The sequence below is a fragment of the Neurospora tetraspora genome (assembly GCF_033439725.1).
Source record: "Neurospora tetraspora strain CBS 560.94 chromosome Unknown B0H65scaffold_7, whole genome shotgun sequence".
Classification (NCBI taxonomy): Eukaryota; Fungi; Ascomycota; class Sordariomycetes; order Sordariales; family Sordariaceae; genus Neurospora; species Neurospora tetraspora.
Window position 1 is genome coordinate 2,847,746 of NW_026944389.1, and position 19,745 is coordinate 2,867,490.

The following is a 19,745-nucleotide window of genomic DNA, read 5'->3' on the forward strand; positions in this document are numbered from 1 at the left end:
TTCGGTACAAATCGACGACGAACTGGAGCGCAACGCTTCCTCTTGGCAACTTCTTCCCTGCCTACTCAAAAGACTCGAGAAGACGTTTCCATAGCACCCATTCTGCCATTGAACGCAAAGATGTGAATAACGGACATGGTACACTTTGGGAGTGTTCTGTCCTGCCAAGGTTTGGAGTGGGTGCGAGGCTGTCGCGAGTCTCGGGTCTCGACAATTGACGTTGCACAGCACTGCCCCAAAGACTACTTCTTAATCTGGACTAGAAAGATGCCGCCATGCGGCCATCCCCAAGCCAGGCGGCCAACTCGCCTAACGAGAGTCGTACAACATCTTCAATCTTGATCTCAGAAGAGGAGAACGAATTATTGACCTTCCCTCATTCGCCAAGGACCTCGTCGTGTCCCCCCCTCGCTAGGCGGTATGGAGTGTCCAGCCTCCTTATACAGCGTTTCCTGGCAAAGAAAACCGCGCGTGCGCGTTGCACCCAGCCCCGAGACAATGCCAGCTAGAACTTCCATGAGACTTGTACTGATTTCTCCCAACTTCTCTTGTTTTCCTTCTTGCCCAGCTTTCTACTCTGCAGGTGTTGTGACTAGCCTCTTTGACATCGTTGTGGCTTTCGTCCTCTATGCTCATCAGTCAGTGTGAGGAACTCTTTCAAACCTCATTGAGCGCGTCATGTTGTATGCCGATCATGACACCTATGACCTCCGGTACAAAACGCCATTTTTCAAGTGCTGTTGAGGAAGCCGAAGTAAGCGACACCATCGACAAACCATCTAGCATTGGTGACAGGATCTGCTATGGCGCGGTAAGTTCTTCCGGGTCCCATCCTGTAGAAGCTTTTCTCATGAGGTAGCTTCCATTCAGCATATGACTATCTCTACCCACCAACGCCCTGAAACTGACTTGACATTACGCTTTTAGTTATATGACGCGAGGGCCCAATGTATCAATGGGTTGGGCCCGCTCGAAGACCAGATCAAGAACAGCAAGAACGACGCATTGTTTGTTCATTTTCCCGTAAACAGATGGCAAGGCTGCTTCTGTCTGTTTTTGGAGAACGGGACGGCATTCGCTATTGCCGACCAAGTCACGCAGGACGCATTGGCCGCGCTACGTCAAGTACCTTGTATTCGATTCGAGGCTGTGTTTGGTACAACAGTCCTCTCGAAGCGGAAAAGGGGTCCTGCTAGGAAATCTCCTGTGCTGGAGGACATCTCAGTCAATATCTTTGGGCCACAAGACAGTGTTGTCGAGAACAAAGTCGCCAAGCGGTTGTCAAAAGTCTCCGCATTTCTTCAACATCCAAAGGCTTTGAGCTCGGGGATTAAATACCGCAATCCGCAGTACTTTGTGGTACCCGGGGATGAAATCAATTTCGACGATCTAATTGGTGTGGGCAATTACTCTTTGGGGCCCGCCAATCTTAGAGCGAGAGTTCGTGGAGAGGTTGATAGTATCCTCGAGTCTTTGAACGTGATCTCTGTTGAAGAGTTGACCCCGCTCGTACACTCGGACAGTCTGAAGGCCAGACTTACAAGGCAGGTGCCGTTTCATTATCGTCACGTTCAACCTTGGTAATACGCAGAACACCTAGAGGGCCCCTTTGTGCTAACTTACCTTATACAGTCACCAAGAACAAGCTGTTCGCTTCATGCTTGATCGCGAAAATGAGAGTCTTTCAGATAATGGCTCTTTATATGACACTGATTCGTCATCGTACGGCAAAGCCCTTCCCCGATTAGCCTTCACAAACGCTAACTAACAACGTTTAAGTAACTATGGCGGCCTTATCGCCGACGTGATGGGGATGGGCAAGACCCTCAGTACACTTGTCACCATCCTACATACGTTGGGATCTGCTCGTGACTTTGCCGACTTCACTTTTTCCCAGGCTGCCCAAGAAACACCTACGAGAGCCACTTTGGTTGTCGTACCCTCACGGCGTAGGTTCTACTTAGAAGTCTTGCGGATTTAAGCTCATAGCTGATTGCGTCTTTTAAAGAGCTGATTGATAACTGGCAACTCGAGATTGAACGGTACGAGTCAAATCCTTCTCGCCGCACCTTTCGACTGACAGGCTAATGCAAAATTACCTCTATTTCTAGTCACATGTGTGGAGCTCTGCACGTCACAGTGTTCCATGGGGAACAAAAGCCTCGAGAATACAAGCCTCTCATGGACACAGATTTGGTTCTCACAACATACTCCACACTTGCGGCCGATTACAAGAAAAGCGATTTACTTCACAAGCTGGAGTGGTATAGGGTGGTCCTTGACGAAGGTAAGATCAAATCTTTTGTGCTCGTTGGGCATCGAAAATTGTGGCTAAAGTAACTCAACAACGACGTATTTGACAGCACATGAGATACGAAACTCTTCCACCCACTACTTCCGGGTCGCTTCGACTCTCAATACCAGCAGACGGTGGTGCTTGACAGGCACACCCATTCAGAACAAGTTAGAAGATCTCTCATCCCTTGCAGAATTCCTTCGGCTACCTCTAGAGATCTCCGACAAGGAGGAAAACAACAAAAAGACCTATTCTGCGAAAAATACATTCCGAAAGCACGTCCTGGAACCCCTCTCCAGCGGAGGCATGTGCGACTCTCAGCCATTACGAACCTATCTCCGTCGGTATTGTCTTCGCCGAACAGATAAATGCCTCGATCTTCCCTCTTCGACAGCTACGACCATCTATCTAGCTCTGTCTGACCAGGAGCAGAAGCTTTATGATGCCATTTTAAGCAGAGCAAAATGGGCCTTGGATGACATCGTCAGTGGCAACGATAAAGGTGCCCTCAAGCTCTACAACGTACTATTCACTGCTACCTTGAAGATGCGTATGATGTGCAATCATGGAACTTTGAGCCCTCTATGGGCCTCTACGGGTTCCCTCACGCCGCAGAACGGGGACATTAGCGCATCTTGTGAGCGATGCTCATCATTAGATGAAGGCTGCGATGATATTCAGTTCTGCCCAGACTGCCGCCGCCCTCTTCGTGCCAATAGTCCATCCGTGAGTGGAAGCAGTCCCAACCCAACATGCTTGCTAGGGGATGGCATCGTAGATACGATTGATCTCCATAGCTCGTTGCAGACAGATTTGTTCTCAACGAAGCTCAAAGCTGTGGGAAAGCAAGTACTTGAAGCTGGAGCGGGTACCAAGCAGTGAGTGTCATGATGCTTATTGGAACCCGACTGGACATTGCCAACTGACAAGAAACTAGCCTCATCTTTTCTCAATGGATACCCACTCTATACGGCCTCGTCCACATATTTAGAGACGCAGGGGTCTCTACGCTTCTTTTACATGGAAAAACAAGCATCTCGGAACGAACAAGCCTCATAAAGATCTTCCAAGAGGACCCTCAAGCGTCCGTTCTTATCATGTCTGTGGGTACAGGGGCAGTCGGGTAAGCCACAATGCATCTCTTTCATGTCTTTTCCATCTCGGATACTCTGCTAATATCTGCAAAGGCTCAATCTCACAGCGGCGAGTCACGTACACGTCGTTGAACCGCACTGGAATCCTTCAGTCGAGGCACAGGCCATCGCTCGGGCAATTCGCATGGGTCAGACGAAAAATGTCATCGTGACGAGGTACATCATGAAAGGAACAGTGGAAGAAGTAAGCCACCCATGCAATGTCCCACCAGTTCCATTGACGACGGCGTTACTAACGAGAACCGAAGAACATTGTTGCATTACAGACCAAGAAGCAAACGCTCGCGAAGTTGACATTCGACACTGGTAATGGAGTTAACGAGAACCTGGAGATAAGATGACCGCTAATCATCCAAACTCAATCCAAAGGGATACCACTGACATCCTGCTTTTACAACCACAGGACTTCAAAGCCGTGCTAGGTGTTAAAATCGATTAGTGTTAGTCGCATCAAGCACGCACGACTTCGACTCCGAGGCCGAATGGTTAGGTATGCGAGTGAGACCTACATAATGTTGATATCAGCTTCCATATTTCCGAACAAGCGACCAGAATTTGGGGAAATGGATAAAACGAATACCTTATAAATCTTGTATAATAAGGCCGTATTTGCTCTCAGACTGTCAAGAGTATAAAGGGATCGCAGTATAAGGCTATACTGCTATAAATCGATACTACTAACAAAACTTCAATATAGCTATTTAAACCCCCTTTATACTACAATTATACTGCAAAACCTAATTATTTTACTCTTAGTATACTGTTATAGCTGAGATCTATGCCTTCTAATTAGGTGCATCTATTTACGTGATGGTTTCTGATATGGGTAGCTGGGTTGCTTCGTAAATATCATATATGTGATATTTGAAAGCGTTGTAAAAGATGATCGTGAAGGAAGAAGGAGGCTGTCCTAGCCAGCCGTCTGCACAGAAAGGATATGCTGTGCAGGGAGTCGCTAAGCCAGGGCACGAGCCACAGGGTGGCTGTAAGGGTTCTACGAGGTATACACGCAGGTAGGCCTTGATGAAAGCTGTAATATTCGACAAAGAGGAAAGGAGAACTCTGGTACCCACTGAGCACAAAGCTCACAGCTAAATACACGAGAGAGGTGCGGGCATCGAAGGTGCCAGAAATGCTAAGGCTAGAAATATGGCCCGTGCGGCGCACCCGAGGATGCACCCAATGGAACGCGATGCATTAGGCGCCAAGACGGCTGGTGACAGCTACTTAGCCTGTGTACCTAACCAGAGGGCAGGCCTGGCTTACATAGGGTGCAAGCTAGGCAAACACCCCTGGGCGCCAGCCCCATGACAGTGGCCAGTGCTCATCGCGACCTGATTCTGACTGGGTATGGAAGCCTTCATGACAGCCCAGCTAATCTAAGCTATAATATAGGAATACAGGTAATGGCTGAGAATCCAGCCATTTCTGGTATCAGTTCCACTTCCTGCCTTCTGGACCCACTTCATTCCTGTATTTAACTATGCCCTCATTTCAAGTCTACTCTTCCTCCCTTTTACTTCTCATAGTTAGTTATTGTAAGGGTTCTACGAGGTATACACGCAGGTAGGCTTTGATGATAGCTGTAATATTCGATAAGGAGAAGGAGAGAGCTGTGCGCCAGAGGCGCGCGCTTGAAACGGACAACTAAATACAAGTATGGCATCGAAGATGCCAGAAATGCTAAGGCACGCCAAGGCTCCCAAAGTGGCCGGTGCTCTAGATGCACCCAATGGCGTATAGTGTAGGCTAAGCCAAGCCGGCCAACTGCAGTAGTACAGCCAACTAGAAAGCCTAGCCTGGCGCACAGGCCAGGCAAACACTCTGGGCACTAGCCCTATAACAGTTATTTATTACATTCGTCAGATTAGCAGTGCCAGCCACTCGCTTAAATCTACGTGCCGTGATATATACTATACTATAGCCTAACTAAACAGGATTATTTACTTCAATATACTATACATAATATTATAGCCTTAAAACTAGAAATATATCATGGGCAAAGGGTAGAGTATAGATGTAGATATGCGTAATTGCATGAAGGAGAAAGGGAACAGTCACAAGCTATGCGTAGAGGACTGGCCTTAAGTAGGGTCCTAGCCGCGTGGGGCTGGGAGGACTTGGCCAATCAGGCTGCAGCAGTCTCAGAAGCGGCTGCAGCCTGCACAAGCATATGAATGGCACATAGCAGTAAGCCATGACAACAATCACGTGCGACAGTCACAGAGGTCTAACCCTGTGACAGCAGAGGGGAAAGGAGGGAACCAGGCGCATCCGTCAAAGAGCTCTTCTACACTCAGCACCAGCAGCGGCCTAGTAGCTTGTACCAATTATGGAGGTGTCATAGCCCAATCTTGTAGAGTAGATAAGGAGCGTGGGGCTCGTGCGATCATATTCCGTTGTTTTTTCTTTCTTTAGTCATAAATTCTATGTCGAACGTCAACCAACTGCTGCAGCCTTGACTCGCTTGTTACGTACTCTCACAGGGGGCGTGGTACAGATAGGGCTGCAAATTCTAATTGGAATCTACAAATCGAAGTAGAGCTTAAACTGTCAGTACTAACAACCAAGTCGTTGCGGTAACCAGTGTTACCATAACTACTTATTGATCCTCATTTTCTTAAAGGGGACGGTGTTTCTTTCAACGGAATGTTGCGATAAAGAGAACTGACTGGTCTCCTCTTGTCTTGTTCGTTACCGAGAGTTCTTTGTCGGGATAAATTCTGACGACTGAAATAGGTTGGCAGGCCAGTCGCATGCGAAGAATCGGTATCTCTATTATTCTTGTTCACTAGGTTGTGGTGGACGTCTTGCAGCGTGGATCGTGTGGGATCTAGACCGAACCCTGCCGGAGACGCAATTTCAGAACGGTCAATTCGTCTTGTAATCTGCCCAATCATATTGAACCTTTCAGCGTCAGCTCGACACTCACCATAATTCCTCCGTTCTTGACGGGAATTAAGCATATTGATATGGGAGGTCGTTGCCCCGTTTTTTGACTTTACCATGTGATCAAAAGACTCGGTTTCTATCCTTCCACCTCTGACAGACAATCTTAACAATCGAGAGGTGCGGAAATGTAGCCGATAGTGATTGTGGGGAGCTGTGTTTCTAGATATGGCGGTCAGAACCCTAACCCTAGTTCCAGCTGAGCCGGAATTAGGGTTAGGGTTCCTCAACCGCATAGAAGAAAAGGATGTTACCCTACAAAACAAGCATGCCAGGCTTGATAACTATACTCTATATCTCAAATATTGATCGGGCCTATAAGCGAGAAAAGCTAGCAGCCAGAGAAGGGGGTAGGGTTAGAGTAGCTAGGTATTTAGTGTGTTTAGCTCTAGAATGATTTTTCACAGCATAGATGGTAGTATTGCATATTAGGAGGAGTGATGTACAAGCGCCCAATGGGTATAAGGTCCTTCACCTATTCCCCAAGAGAAAAGCGTATAGACTTCTATCGAATGAAAACCACCGCCCCTTCTCCGACTGTAAGGCTTGTGACGGCTGGTGCCGTCATGGGTCACATGGTTCAGGTGCAGGTTCTGGGCTTGGCTCCGGCTGCCTCCCAATTAGGGTATAAGAACCTCGCCTCTCCCATCTAGCCTTCCCTTTTGGGATTTCTTCCTTCTTTAACTTCTTGTCTTTAGTCCAAGTTAGCTAAATGGTACAATCATCATACCGTCTAGCTACGCCGTGATAAGGCTGGCCCCTACATTTCCTACTATAATGTTGCTTCACCCACTGCCTGGTGAATAATGACGTTAACCCATCCCCGGTGCTCCCTTACTACTCAATTTAAAAGATAGAATGTCCGTTTAATTAAATTTCAGGAGCTGCTAGACTAGGATACTAATTGTTTTGCCACCCTCTTAACGCACCTCCTAACAGTTACCTACTTATTGCATTGATCTAAAAATATATTTGGAGCGCTAATTCTTTACCATCCCCTTATGTAAGCGGATATATCAATCACCCATCTGTGACGGCAGTGGCAGACCAGGCTATGTTCCTGCAAAAGGATACAAGTAACCGAAGCTAGCAATTCGGTCGCTCAAGTGGTCTTATATAGTTGCGATGGCAGTCAAGAGGCACAGCTACAAGGCTGCCGTTACATTCCTCCTCAGGACAGCGTGCCAGCCTGCGACGGTTTTTAGGAGCCGATCGAACTTTTCGAACGGGAGCTCTCAATTAAGGCTAAGGAGAACCTATATAAAGGTACCCAAAAAATCTCCAGACTTTTCCAACTACGAGGTTCGAACTTGTAGCCTTTTAGCTTTGGTTAAATGTGACAGCGGTAGCAGACCACTACACTAACCAGGCCAAGTTCTTGCAAAAGGATATAAGTAACCGAAGCTGGCAATTCGGTTGCTCAAGTGGTCTTATATAGTTGCGATGGCAGTCAAGAGGCACAGCTGCAAGGCTGCCGTCATACCATTTATAGTACAAAGGTTGAAGTTAATAAAAATGTAGAACAAGAAAAAGAATATTACGCGTAATAGTTATACGTGTCACGGAGTACACTAGAGTGTGTTAAAATCAGAAATGAGGATATAGTTATCTCAAGATATTTAACATCTCAGTACTCTCAATATGATTCAAAATTGTCACAGATTGCACCCAGATAGTCTGCCACCGCCGTTACAAAAATGAAGTATACCTATACGTTGTACAACCTTAAGGTAATCGAATTGAACAATATTCCAATGCAATGGAATATTATGGCAGCAATCTCTACCTGGCTATTCCTTGCAAGATTTATATTTTTACCAGGTACATTTACTTCTTTACAAAGTATTCAATCCCAAACTCGTACAGGGAATATAGTTAAGTCTTTTACTGCGAGCAATATTGTACTCCTTGTATTTTCAATAATATTTTGCGTAATTGCAGTGAGTATAATAGGAGCCTTATAGCTCTGGTACTATTATAATTATATTTGGCTATTATATTAGTTATTGTAGTAAGTACTCAATTTGACTTCTATTTTTTCTATACCTAATTTTGTAAGTCCTTTAGTATTGAATTCCTTAAGCGGATTAGCTACTACCCTAATTGGAGTCTATATTTCGCATAATAGACACTGGTCTAAGACAGCGATATACACAATTAGCTTAGTATCTTCAACCCTGGTTTCTACGAGTTTAATATCTATTATATATGAGTTCTGGTTTCTTAGAAGAATTTTCCACTGTCACGCACGTAGATCTCGAAGCGGGAGTGCACATGATTAATCTGACGTTATCGATAAATAACTAAAGATAAGGAAGAAAAAGGAAGAAAGAGTAAGAAGTGCAACTTCGAAGAGGACATGGTCAAATACATCAATGCAGCCAATCAGGAGGCCTCTTGGCGTGCGCATGGACCAAGCCATAACATCCACTAAATTACACCAGCTCGTCCTATTCAAGAGCGAAACAAAGCTTCTTTTTAGGGTTCTATGCCAAACTGTAACTTAATGGTAGGTAGAATATTAGAAGGATGTAGACAGGTAGTGTTTAAATAAAATACTATTAATAATATATTGTTATTATTAACTCCCTTAACATAGTACAGTAGTTCTCTTTCCTTCTTGCTCTTCCTTCTGCTCCATATAAAAGAAAGACGATCTAGTATCACGGGGCAAAGTGAAGGGTAGGGGGTAGGTTGGATATGCGTAGTTGTACGAGGAGAGAAAGGGAGGGAGGAGTGTGTACGGTCTGGTGATATAGGGTAGGGCTGAGCCATGCCCAGAGCCAGACCCACACTAAACCCACTGGCACGGATGCACGTGATGCCATTGGCTAGTGGTCCAATAGCAGCACAAGGCTCGACCGTCCATGGCTCAACCGCCCATGGCTTGACCGCCTGTCATGGCTGAGATCCATGCCTTCTGATTAGGTGCATCCATTCACGTGATGGTTCCACTTCCCGCCTTCTGGACCCATTCATTCCTGTATTTAACCATGCCCTCATTTCGAGGCTACTCTTCCTCTCTTTTACTCCTCATAGTTAGTTATTTATTACATTCGTCAGATTAGCAGTGCCAGCCACTCGCCCAAATCTACGTGCCGTGATACCACCTATGGCAGGAGGCGTGCATGTGCCAGGCACAGTCACAGGTAATTCTGTGACATCTAGCTCAGTATATGAAAAGTCGTAGACCTGAAGATAATTGAATTTCAAATGCTCTACGACTTATAGTTTGTTATTCTTCCTCGTTGTTGTCACGGGACTAGCCCGTGCCTTGTCGCGATGTGCTATTGCTGTTGGCACATGTGATTCAGCACTTGTCATGAGCGCGCATTTCGTACGTATATGACAGGGCACGTGTAGCTGCACGTGATACTGGCTGGCCATCTCGCACTCTCTCTTGCTCTCTTCATACAACCACATATATCCTACATACCCCCTAACGTCGTTGTCGCCCGTGATAGTTATTAATACTGTTTATAACTCGGCCTTACCTGGTTCACTGCATACTCTGATAACAGAATAAGTCAACAAGCCCTCCTGCCCCCTTGTCCGGATTGTCCAAGTAGTCAACACTGAAATGATCGGCCGGCCCCTGCCTCGCTGCCCACTCGGTCCGGTCCAAGAAATTCTTCATACGCACGGTCGCGGAGAGTATATATAGGCATTGCCAACAGACCATTCCGGGTAGGAATGAAGGACTTTCGGATGCCTGGCAGACTAGTTGTTGTCGTCAGAATGAGGCAGGAGTCCTTGTTTCCTCTTGCATGTCACATTGTGGCGCTATGAGAATTTGTCACTAAGGGGCAGTTTGTTGTCTGTAAATTGAGCTAAATTGTTGCGCCGCTGCCTAGCCTAAGGCTTCATCTGGAACTCGCTAGGCTGCAAGTGTTGATATTATGATGTAATAATCGCTACTGAAAGAACGGTTTGGTATAACTAGGTAAACAAAAGAAACCTACTTTCACTAACCTACTTTCATTAATATACCTTCACTAACTTGCAGCCTTACCGGGCTGTTAGCGACCCGGATCTTACCGCTGTGGCTTTTCGGGCATGAAACTCCAACTAATGGATGCTAGTTAGACTCCTTCACGTTTATAAACAAAGGTTGGTAGACGGACGGACCCTTGCTTGCATTCACCTTGTCTTACACACGAGCAAGAGCGTCGCCAACCATAAATCGCCGTTATAACCTACCTCGCTTAATACGGAGACAGCTTGACAGGTTCCATCTCTTAAGCCACAGCTGTACGTAGCTCAGTGAATTCGCCGGCCACACTTACCACGTCGGGCATGTGCATAGTTTTAAATAAAGTTGGCATCTGATCCTAAAGCTATAGTTGGCTTGTCGCCCAATCTGCAGGCGTCTTCCTGTTTCGCAGCCCTGGCATGCAGCTCTCTCCGCCAATCGACTCGTGTGAGATCACGAACAACGAGAGCAAGCGTGTATACGGTTGATTTTTGGTATGTTGTCTGTGCTATCGAGAGAAGGAGAGACTGGCGAGTCTGGAAGGCTAGAAAGTGGTGCGGTCTGGGCAGGGCACGGTGGGCACGGCACAGAGCATGTGACTCTGGCCTAGTGCCCCAGTTGCCTGCCTGGGACCTACCAACAACTCGTCTACAAAGGTGTTGGCGGCTGCGCCGGCAGTGTGTTGCAAGCCAACCACCATGGTTATAACATGCCAGGATGGAAGGGAAGAGGTAGGCTGATGCAGCCAGATGAAGAAGGTAGGTTAAGGCAAGTACATGAGGGAGGTCCATCGTAATCAGTTTGTCGTAGTGGATCACCAAACCGTGATCCAACAAGACAAGAGCGAGAGATTCCCTTGCCACGCTCTCAACAGACTTGGCGACTGGGCCGAGGTACTAGGAACCAATCAGGAATGGTCTTCTGACTGAGTGCAATCTTGGTGTTACCCGTGTAAAAAATCTAGCCGCAGTGTCAGGACGGTCAACTTTTCTCGTAATCCGCCCAATTATATTCATCTTTTTAGCGCCGGCTCCCCACTCACCGTAATGCCTCTGTCCGAACGATATGGATACGGGAGGTGGTTGTTCAGTTTTTTGACCCTACCACGTGATTAAAAGACCCGGTTCATATCCTTCCGACTCCGATAGATAAGCTACCATATCGCCTGACTAGTAGTTGGGTCGGTGACGACCAGCGAATCCCAGGTGCTGTATGTTTTTTTTTTGTGATCTTTTGTTTTTGGTGTTTTGGTGCTCGCTTATCTTATCGGGCTTATCGGGCTTATCAGTTCAGGCGGGAACCTCCCAGGTCTTCCTCCAATTTCACAGTCCCGTCATCACCTTCCTCTTCTCCTCCTTCAACTCTCTCCTCCTCACTCATTGATAAAATAGCCCGTGTCCCTCTCTGCAAATGTTTCCTCCAGGGAAAAACATACGATTCCACTACCACGCCATGATCCTATCCGCAATTGCCTACCATCGACGATGATGTGATGCGATGATGTGTCTTGTGCGACGGGCAGGTCGCGAGTGCCTGCTATCCATTGGCTATTTCGCGAAGAGGTTTAGTTTCTGGAGATGTGCGACGAATCCTTCATTGCTGCCTGATTTCTCACTCCTTTTTACCACTGAACTACTACGTGCCATTCCCGTTCTGAAGAGAAACAACCAGCGTCTTTCTACTTAGACGCTTTCCACAGTAACGGCAACGATTGACCACAATGGACGTACGGTGGCCCAAGTCGTTCGTAGGCTCAATTGAAAAAGTTTGGTTGAAAAAAATTCCCTGCCACCTGCAGGTACTAGGCTCGCACCGGAGGGTAACACTCGAACTCCAAAACCAATTCAACCTCAACTCCAACTCCTGGAAAACAATGAAGCAATGAAGCAATAAAGCAACCAAATTGAATAAGAGTCAACCAGAGTCAATGAGAGTCAATGAGAGTCAATAAGAGTTAATAAGAATAAGAATCAATGAGAGCCACGAGGTGCCAAGATTTAGGGTGACAATGCAAATAGACCCTGGTCCTTCTCCAAATTTTGGACCTTAATAAATTGGGGTAGGGTAATAGTGCAAATGGATCCTTTCGCCTCCTTAAAAAAATAAGAGAAGAAAGAAAGAAAAGAGGAAAGAAGAAAGAAGGGAGGAAAGGAAAAAGAAGGAAGGAAAAGAAAAAGAAGGTAGAAAAGGAAAAACGAAAGGTGAGAAAAGATTAAAAAGATAAAATTTGGGAAGGCTTCAAAACTTAGTGGTTGGTTACTCCAGTTGGTTGCCCCAGTTAATTAGCGCTTAATAGCCAGATGGCCTACTTGGATGGGTGTGAGTGTTGAACGTTGTACTTGTATATATGTAAGTGCTTTGGAGGCGTTGATATAAAATGGCTGACAGCTGAGGCCAGTTGGAAGCTCGGACCAGTTTTTAATTGAGCCTACGAACGACTTGGGCCACCGTATGGACGGCAAACCTCTTGAGGAGTCATCATCCGAAGACGATGGTTCGACTCGACAGTCTAAACATATTCTCGAGAGCAGTGACATGGAACCCAACCGTTTATGCAAACGCTGTTCCCGCGCTCTCACAGCATCCAAGACACTCTGGCAACCGAGACCGGCGGGCGACCCTGACTGGGCAGGCGAGAGATTCTTCCACAGCAAGAACACAAAACAGATGTTGAGGGACTTGGTAATTGCCGCCGGTTGCCATCTCTGCACACAAGTCAGTCAAGAGCACAACTTTTCGCGCGCCGGGGATGACCAGAGAGTCATGGTCGAATGTAGCCGATCGAGGGCTTTCGAGGCCGATGAAGGGAACATTCCGATTGTTTTATTTTCCGCTATTTCCTGCGCCGAGTGGGACGACAATTGGGCTTCATTGCCGGACCCTTTCAAAGATGAAGAGCCTCAACCTCAAGGTGATTCGGATATGACCCCATTGGCGAAATTCAAGCTCGAACGGACCGATGGTAGCGCAGGAGCGAAATCTCTTCTACCCCGAGGACTACTAGATGGTTCGATGTTCGTGTTACCTTCCTCAACCAACTCGCCTGAAGCCTTTGGCCTTGTGCGACACTGGCTAGATGACTGTCTCAATAACCATCCGGAATGCAAGGGGTCCAACTTCAAGAGACTCCCGACAAGGCTTGTCGATGTAGGTGCTCCGGACAACAATGCACAGAAGAAGCCTCCACGACCGCGCATCTTCATCCCAAACGCGACTTCCCAAACACCGGCCACGATCCCATATCTCACTCTCAGTCACTCATGGGCCTTGACCGGATCATCTCTAAGGCTGACAACCAAGAATATCGAGGACTGGCAGAAACCCGAAGGAGCGGAACATGGAGGAATACCAATCGACGGTCTAGCCCAGACATTCCTCGACGCAATGCGAATCACGCAGCAACTAGGTTACCGATATATCTGGATCGACTCTCTCTGCATTATGCAGGACTCATCAGAGGACTGGAAGCGGGAGGCCCAGACGATGGCAGCCGTCTACGGTAACTCTTTGTTGACCATCTTTGCTTCGGGGATGGGCATGGCAGGAGGTCAAGGCGCCAATGCCGACACTTGCTTCTCAGTGCGAAACCCCCTGAAAGTGTATTCCCCCATCATCACGTCTCCTTTGTCTGGGAGAGCATCTTTTTACGCCATTCGTGAAAAGTACGAACCCAACGTGGACGAGATGTTATGGGGCGCTAATCAGAAAAACCCGCTCCTATCACGAGGCTGGATCGTCCAAGAGCGTTTGCTGTCGCCTCGCATCATCTACTACGGGGCCGATGAGCTCTACTGGGAGTGTCGTCTCCATGCGGTCTCAGAAAGTTGCCCTTTTGGAACTGGCTTGAAGAAGGATGCTGAGGCTTCTCAATCTATCTGGACCGCTAACGCAAAGGCCGTGTACCAAGACTTACAGGATCCTTTCCCTGCGAGCTTGAAGACGGGCATGGATATGGGTAATGACAAGGAAGACGCAAAATACGCACAACATTTGCAGTAACTCGCTGCCTGTTGGATGACCTTACTCACCTATTACACCGCCACCGAACTCACCTACCCGTCCGACAGGCTCATCGCACTCGCAGGAATGGTAACGGCGATAGAAGAGAGCAAAGGCTGGACCTATACCCTCGGGAGCTGGCAAGAGCTTTGGCCTTTTGACCTCCTCTGGGGCTTCGATAGTGTCCTCAATGTCGAGCTGTTTAACCCGGGCTGGTATCCCGATGATAGCGAGAAACGACGCCAAGATCGCGATGAGATGGCCCGGAAACTGTTGAAAGGTCAATCCTACCCCGAGTCGCATGCCAGTACGACCCTGGGCCTCCCTTCATGGTCATGGGCAGCTACCGAAGCACCCAAATCCTTCTGGTTTGGATCTTCTGGTTCACTTACATGGAAATGCCAGATCGATGTTTTCGGCAGGACGACCACCGGTATGCAAGAAAGTGGGATCCTGGCCCTGAAAACGTACAAAAAGCAGTTATACGACATGCCCCCCATCGACTTGGGCTTGATGTGGGACGACGACGAAAGTTTCTATTCGAAAGATGAGGTATGCTGCTTGTTGGTATTCGATCATTTCGCAAGGGGTGGGCGACGAGCTCTTCAGCGGGGGTTGATGGTTGTCCAAGTCCAAATGGCCGAGAGTGCTCCGTCGAGTGAAGTCGCCGACGACACCGGAACGATGACGGGAATTCGGTTCTACTGTCGCCGGGTAGGAAAGTGGGAAAATACTTGGGGCCCGCCTGTTATCAACAGGAGCAAGGATGAAGCGACGGTGGTGTATTTGTGTTGAGATGATGTGATTCTCGGGCGTGCGACTTAAACGTTTTGGGAGGGAAGGCGTTGATCGACCGACGCAGTTTCCGCCAGTGCTCCCAATGAGCCGAGTCGTTATTGAGCCGAGCCGAGCCCAGATATTTTGTTACGAGCCGAGCCGGGGCGATATTTTGAGTAAGCTGGAGGTTAGGCTCAGCTCGTTAAGGCTCGTCAGGCTTGTATAGTAAGGTTCTCCAATATTTTTTGGTGTACCCGTGGAGATAGGGTTGTAATCTTATGGGTAATAATCGATATAGGGTTCAACGTGGCTTGATTGTATGTAACTGTGTAAGACTGGCTCTACAGACTCGAAGCTCTGGCATCTCTAAATAAATCCCGCATATCCCAGTCCAATTAGGCACGTATACACCCAATAGATCCCTTAGCCTCTAATATACCCCCTTAGATCTAGTATATAAACTACGTTAGATCTACCTAAATATACTTTAAAATGCCCTAAATCCTTCTAAAACTGGCTAGAAATAATATTATTCCTAAATTACTTCTTCGTTATAGTAATTTTCAAATTTTTATTTATAAGAGTCTTACCCTAATTTATATTACGAAGGCTAATATAAAGGAAAATATTAAAAGGATATTAGAAAAAGATAAAATAGAGGAAGAAGGAAGCGTCCTAGATTTTAGGAGTATAAATAATAATTTAATAGAGGGGATGATATAGGAGGTATTAGCCGGTAGAGGTTAGAGGTATAAACGGTTTTTTAGTAATAACTTTTATAAATAAATCGACGGTTTAATAGGTAAAGGAGACGTTATTATTTTGCAAGCGGTAAAAATAATTAATTTTATCTATTTAATGGGTAAAGACGAGGATTTTCTCCGTTTTAAAATAATAATTAATAAATATTTTATAATTAATAATATTCCTTTAAATAAAATTATTTCCGAAAACGTTATTAAATTTTACGAGAAAGTTAATAAATTATTTAAGACCGACGAATAAATTAAAACGAAACTCTCTAAATAATATTAGTACTATATTAGTATATTTAGGTAAGTGGGCGTTGAAACTTTATTTCCGAATTGTTCCTACGATTTAAAAATCGAATTTTGTTTAGGAGTTACCCCCCTAACGTCGTAGGGCTATCCTTTTAACACTAATAAATTAAATATTATTAAACAATAGATCGATAATAATTTAATTAAAAGGTTTATTAAATTATTATAATCTGAAGCTTTAGTGCTAATTTTATTCGTTAAAAAACTAGGCGGTTGAATTTACATTTGCGTCGATTATAAAGGTATTAATAATATAACTTTTAAATTCTATTACCCGTTACCGCTTATTAAAGAGATTTTGGATACGATTTACTATATTAAAATCTTTACTAAGTTTGATATTATTATAGCCTTTAATAGGATCCGCGTTAAATAGGGCTATAAATAATTAATTGCCTTTATAATACAATTTAATTTATTTGAATCCCTAATCGTTCCTTTTAATTTATAAAGCGCCACCGGGGCTTTTTAGAATTATATTAATAATATCCTTTATAATATTTTCAATATCTATACTACCATTTACTTTAATAATATCTTTATTTATTCTAATAATATATAAGACTACAAACAGTATATTAATAACATTTTCAATCGATTTGTTAAAGCGGGGTTAAGCGTCGATATTAATAAATATAAATTCTATATAATATATACAAAATATCTAAATTTTATTATTAGCAGAGGAAGTATCGAAATGGACCCCGAAAAAGTTAAGGCCATTACCGAATAGGAAATCCTATAATCGAAAAAATCCTTATAATCCTTCTTAAAGTTTACAAATTTCTACCGGCGTTTTATTAAAAACTTTTCTATAATAGCCGGTCCCTTTTACAAATTAATTAAAAAGGATATTAAATAATTTTAATCCTTAAATTATAACTACGCTTTTAAAGCTTTAAAGAAAGCCTTTATAGAAGGTTCTACTTTGAAAATCTACGATTAGGTTAAAAAAATAATTATTAAGACTAACGCTTCCAATTAAGCTACTAGCGGTACCCTATCCTAGTACGGCGACGATAATATCCTATACCCCGTTACCTACTTCTTTACGAAATATACAGTTTAAAAATATAATTATAATATATATAACAAAGAGCTCTTCGCTATTATTAAAGCGTTAGAAGAATAGAAATTAAAATTCGAAAGCGCCCAATATTTTTATAATATTTTAACGGACTATAAAAATTTATAAACTTTTATAATTAATAAATAACTTACTTAACGCTATATATATTAATCCTAATTCTTATTACAATTTAATTTCCTAATAAAATATACGCCAGGCTCTAAGAATCTCCGCTTAAACGCATTGAATCGGAAATTAAACGACCGCCCCGACGATATAAAAAACAATAGGTTTATTATAAAAAAAAGGGCTTTATTAGACCCTTTATAGTTCGAGGAGGGTTACTTCGAAGACCCCGTTACTAGTTTCTCCCTATATTTATTAGGTATAAATGATTTCGATAATAACTTAATCAATAATTTAATTTATATAAATTATAATATATCTATCTTTTTATAGGAATTTATTTCTCATTTAATAAATAAAATAAAGCCCTAATAATTACCGACTATTAAAAAGGTTTTCTATTATACCTTCTCCGAATATTACGTTATTAATAATATTATAAAGTAATAGGATAGAATTATTATTAACTTTTATAATAAGGAACTCGAATTCTAATTAATTAATTACTAATATAATTCCCCCAGTACGGGCTACCCTAGGTACGACGTTATATATAAATTCTTATAACGCGAATTTTATTAAAAGGGGATATATAACGACGTAAAGATTTTTTATAAAGGATATTTCTTATATACAAAAATTAAATCGTTAAAACGCAGCTTTATTAACTATTTTAAACTTATAACCGTATCCTTAATACCTTAGAAGGATATTTTTATCGATTATATTACTCTATTACTAGAAAATACCTACTTCGGCTAAACGTTTAAATATATTATCATCGTCGTCGACTATTTAATTAAAATACGCTATTATATTCCAATAATAATTTTAGAAGCGGAAGAATTGGCGGACCGCTTTATCGATTATATTTATTCAATATATAGCTTACTAAATATAGTCTTATTAAATAGAGGAACCTAATTTATATTATAATTTTAAATAATATTATATAAGAGATTATTAATTATTCGTAAATTGACCTTTACCTTCTACCTTTAGATTAATAGTTAAACCGAGAGAATTAACGCCGAAATAAAACAACTTTTACGATTATATATTAATTAAGTATAAATAAATTGGGCCAAATAATTACTTATTATAGAATTCGCTCATAATAATACTATATCTTCGTTTATAAAGGTATTATTATTCTTTATTAATTATAATTATTACCTTCGAATAAATACCGAACCCCGTACGCCGCCGCCCCTAAATTTATTACTAATATAATTTAAAGAATATTATAAAGTAAATAAATTAGCAGACCGCTTCTAAAAAATTAAGGACTTCGTAATCTAATAAATACATTATATTTAGGAATAATATAAAAATAATACTAATAAGAAGCGCATCGATTCGGATAAATATAAATTAAATAATATAGTCCTATTCAATACGATTAATTTTATTAACGGCCGCCCCTACTTTAAATTCTTATTCCATTAGGAAGGTCCCTTCCGCATTATTAAAATAGAGTCCTATATAATATATTTCAATTTCCCTACGAATATAAAATACTCGCCGGTATTTTATATTTTAATAGTATAATAATAGATAGGTAGAAGTTTACCGGGTTAGATTATTACAATAAATCTTAGGGTAAACGATAGCCGAATAATAGTTAGGACCGACGATTATTATAAATAAGTAGAATAGGATTTTAAGAACATTATTAATTATAATTAATTCAGCGGCAATTATTATTAATATTACCGTATTAAATAGAAAAGCAATTACTAACTTATATAGGAATTAAAGGATAATATTATTAATTATATAGACATAGTCTAACGTTTTTATACCTAATTCCCCGACGTACTTATACCCCCGGAAGTTCTAATATAGTTAGAGATTTAATTTATAATAGTTTAACGAGCCTCCCTAGAATTATTAGCGGCCCCGGAGCCCCCGAAACGTTACTCCGCTCGCTTCGCGTAATAAGAATCCTTTGCCGCTATCGATATTATAATTCCGCTCCTAAATACGATTACTATAGTTCCTATAAATACGATACTAAGTAAGTGCGAGGAGGAGGGTTTAAATAAAGTATTTGTTGGGATAATACGACAATTAATAGATATTTAGGCTAGCCGAATACTAGTAATTAAAATCGTAGATTATAATAAAATATTAGAAAATAAGGAGTTGGAGGATTATAGGAATAGTTTGGGATAATGATCTAAAGTATTATTATATATATATATAGATTTAAAGTTGTTAGAGCTTTTTTTAAAGGGGGATAGTATTATAGGGTTAGCCTATACTATTATTATATTGTATTATTTATTTTAATATACTATACCTAGTATTAGTACTATAGCCTAGAGTTATATACGCA

The 19,745-nt window shown here is 42.9% G+C and overlaps 2 protein-coding genes across 2 annotated transcripts; both read left to right on the forward strand.

The window, feature by feature from the left end:
• Positions 1-1,657: 1,657 nt before the first annotated feature.
• Positions 1,658-3,791, forward strand: B0H65DRAFT_433382 (SNF2 family N-terminal domain-containing protein; the record flags this gene model as incomplete). The annotated part of the gene is made up of 8 exons (XM_062825066.1): positions 1,658-1,722; positions 1,780-1,949; positions 2,009-2,042; positions 2,112-2,287; positions 2,364-3,174; positions 3,234-3,419; positions 3,484-3,634; positions 3,699-3,791. 8 exons carry the CDS (start codon positions 1,658-1,660, stop codon positions 3,789-3,791), a joined length of 1,686 nt encoding a protein of 561 aa, XP_062678773.1.
• Positions 3,792-12,823: 9,032 nt separating this feature from the next.
• Positions 12,824-16,344, forward strand: B0H65DRAFT_542148 (heterokaryon incompatibility protein-domain-containing protein; the record flags this gene model as incomplete). Its single annotated transcript, XM_062829199.1, has 6 exons — positions 12,824-13,334; positions 13,377-14,367; positions 14,440-14,923; positions 15,872-15,890; positions 16,195-16,203; positions 16,337-16,344. 6 exons carry the CDS (start codon positions 12,824-12,826, stop codon positions 16,342-16,344), a joined length of 2,022 nt encoding a protein of 673 aa, XP_062678774.1.
• Between the last annotated feature and the right edge of the window lie 3,401 nt (positions 16,345-19,745).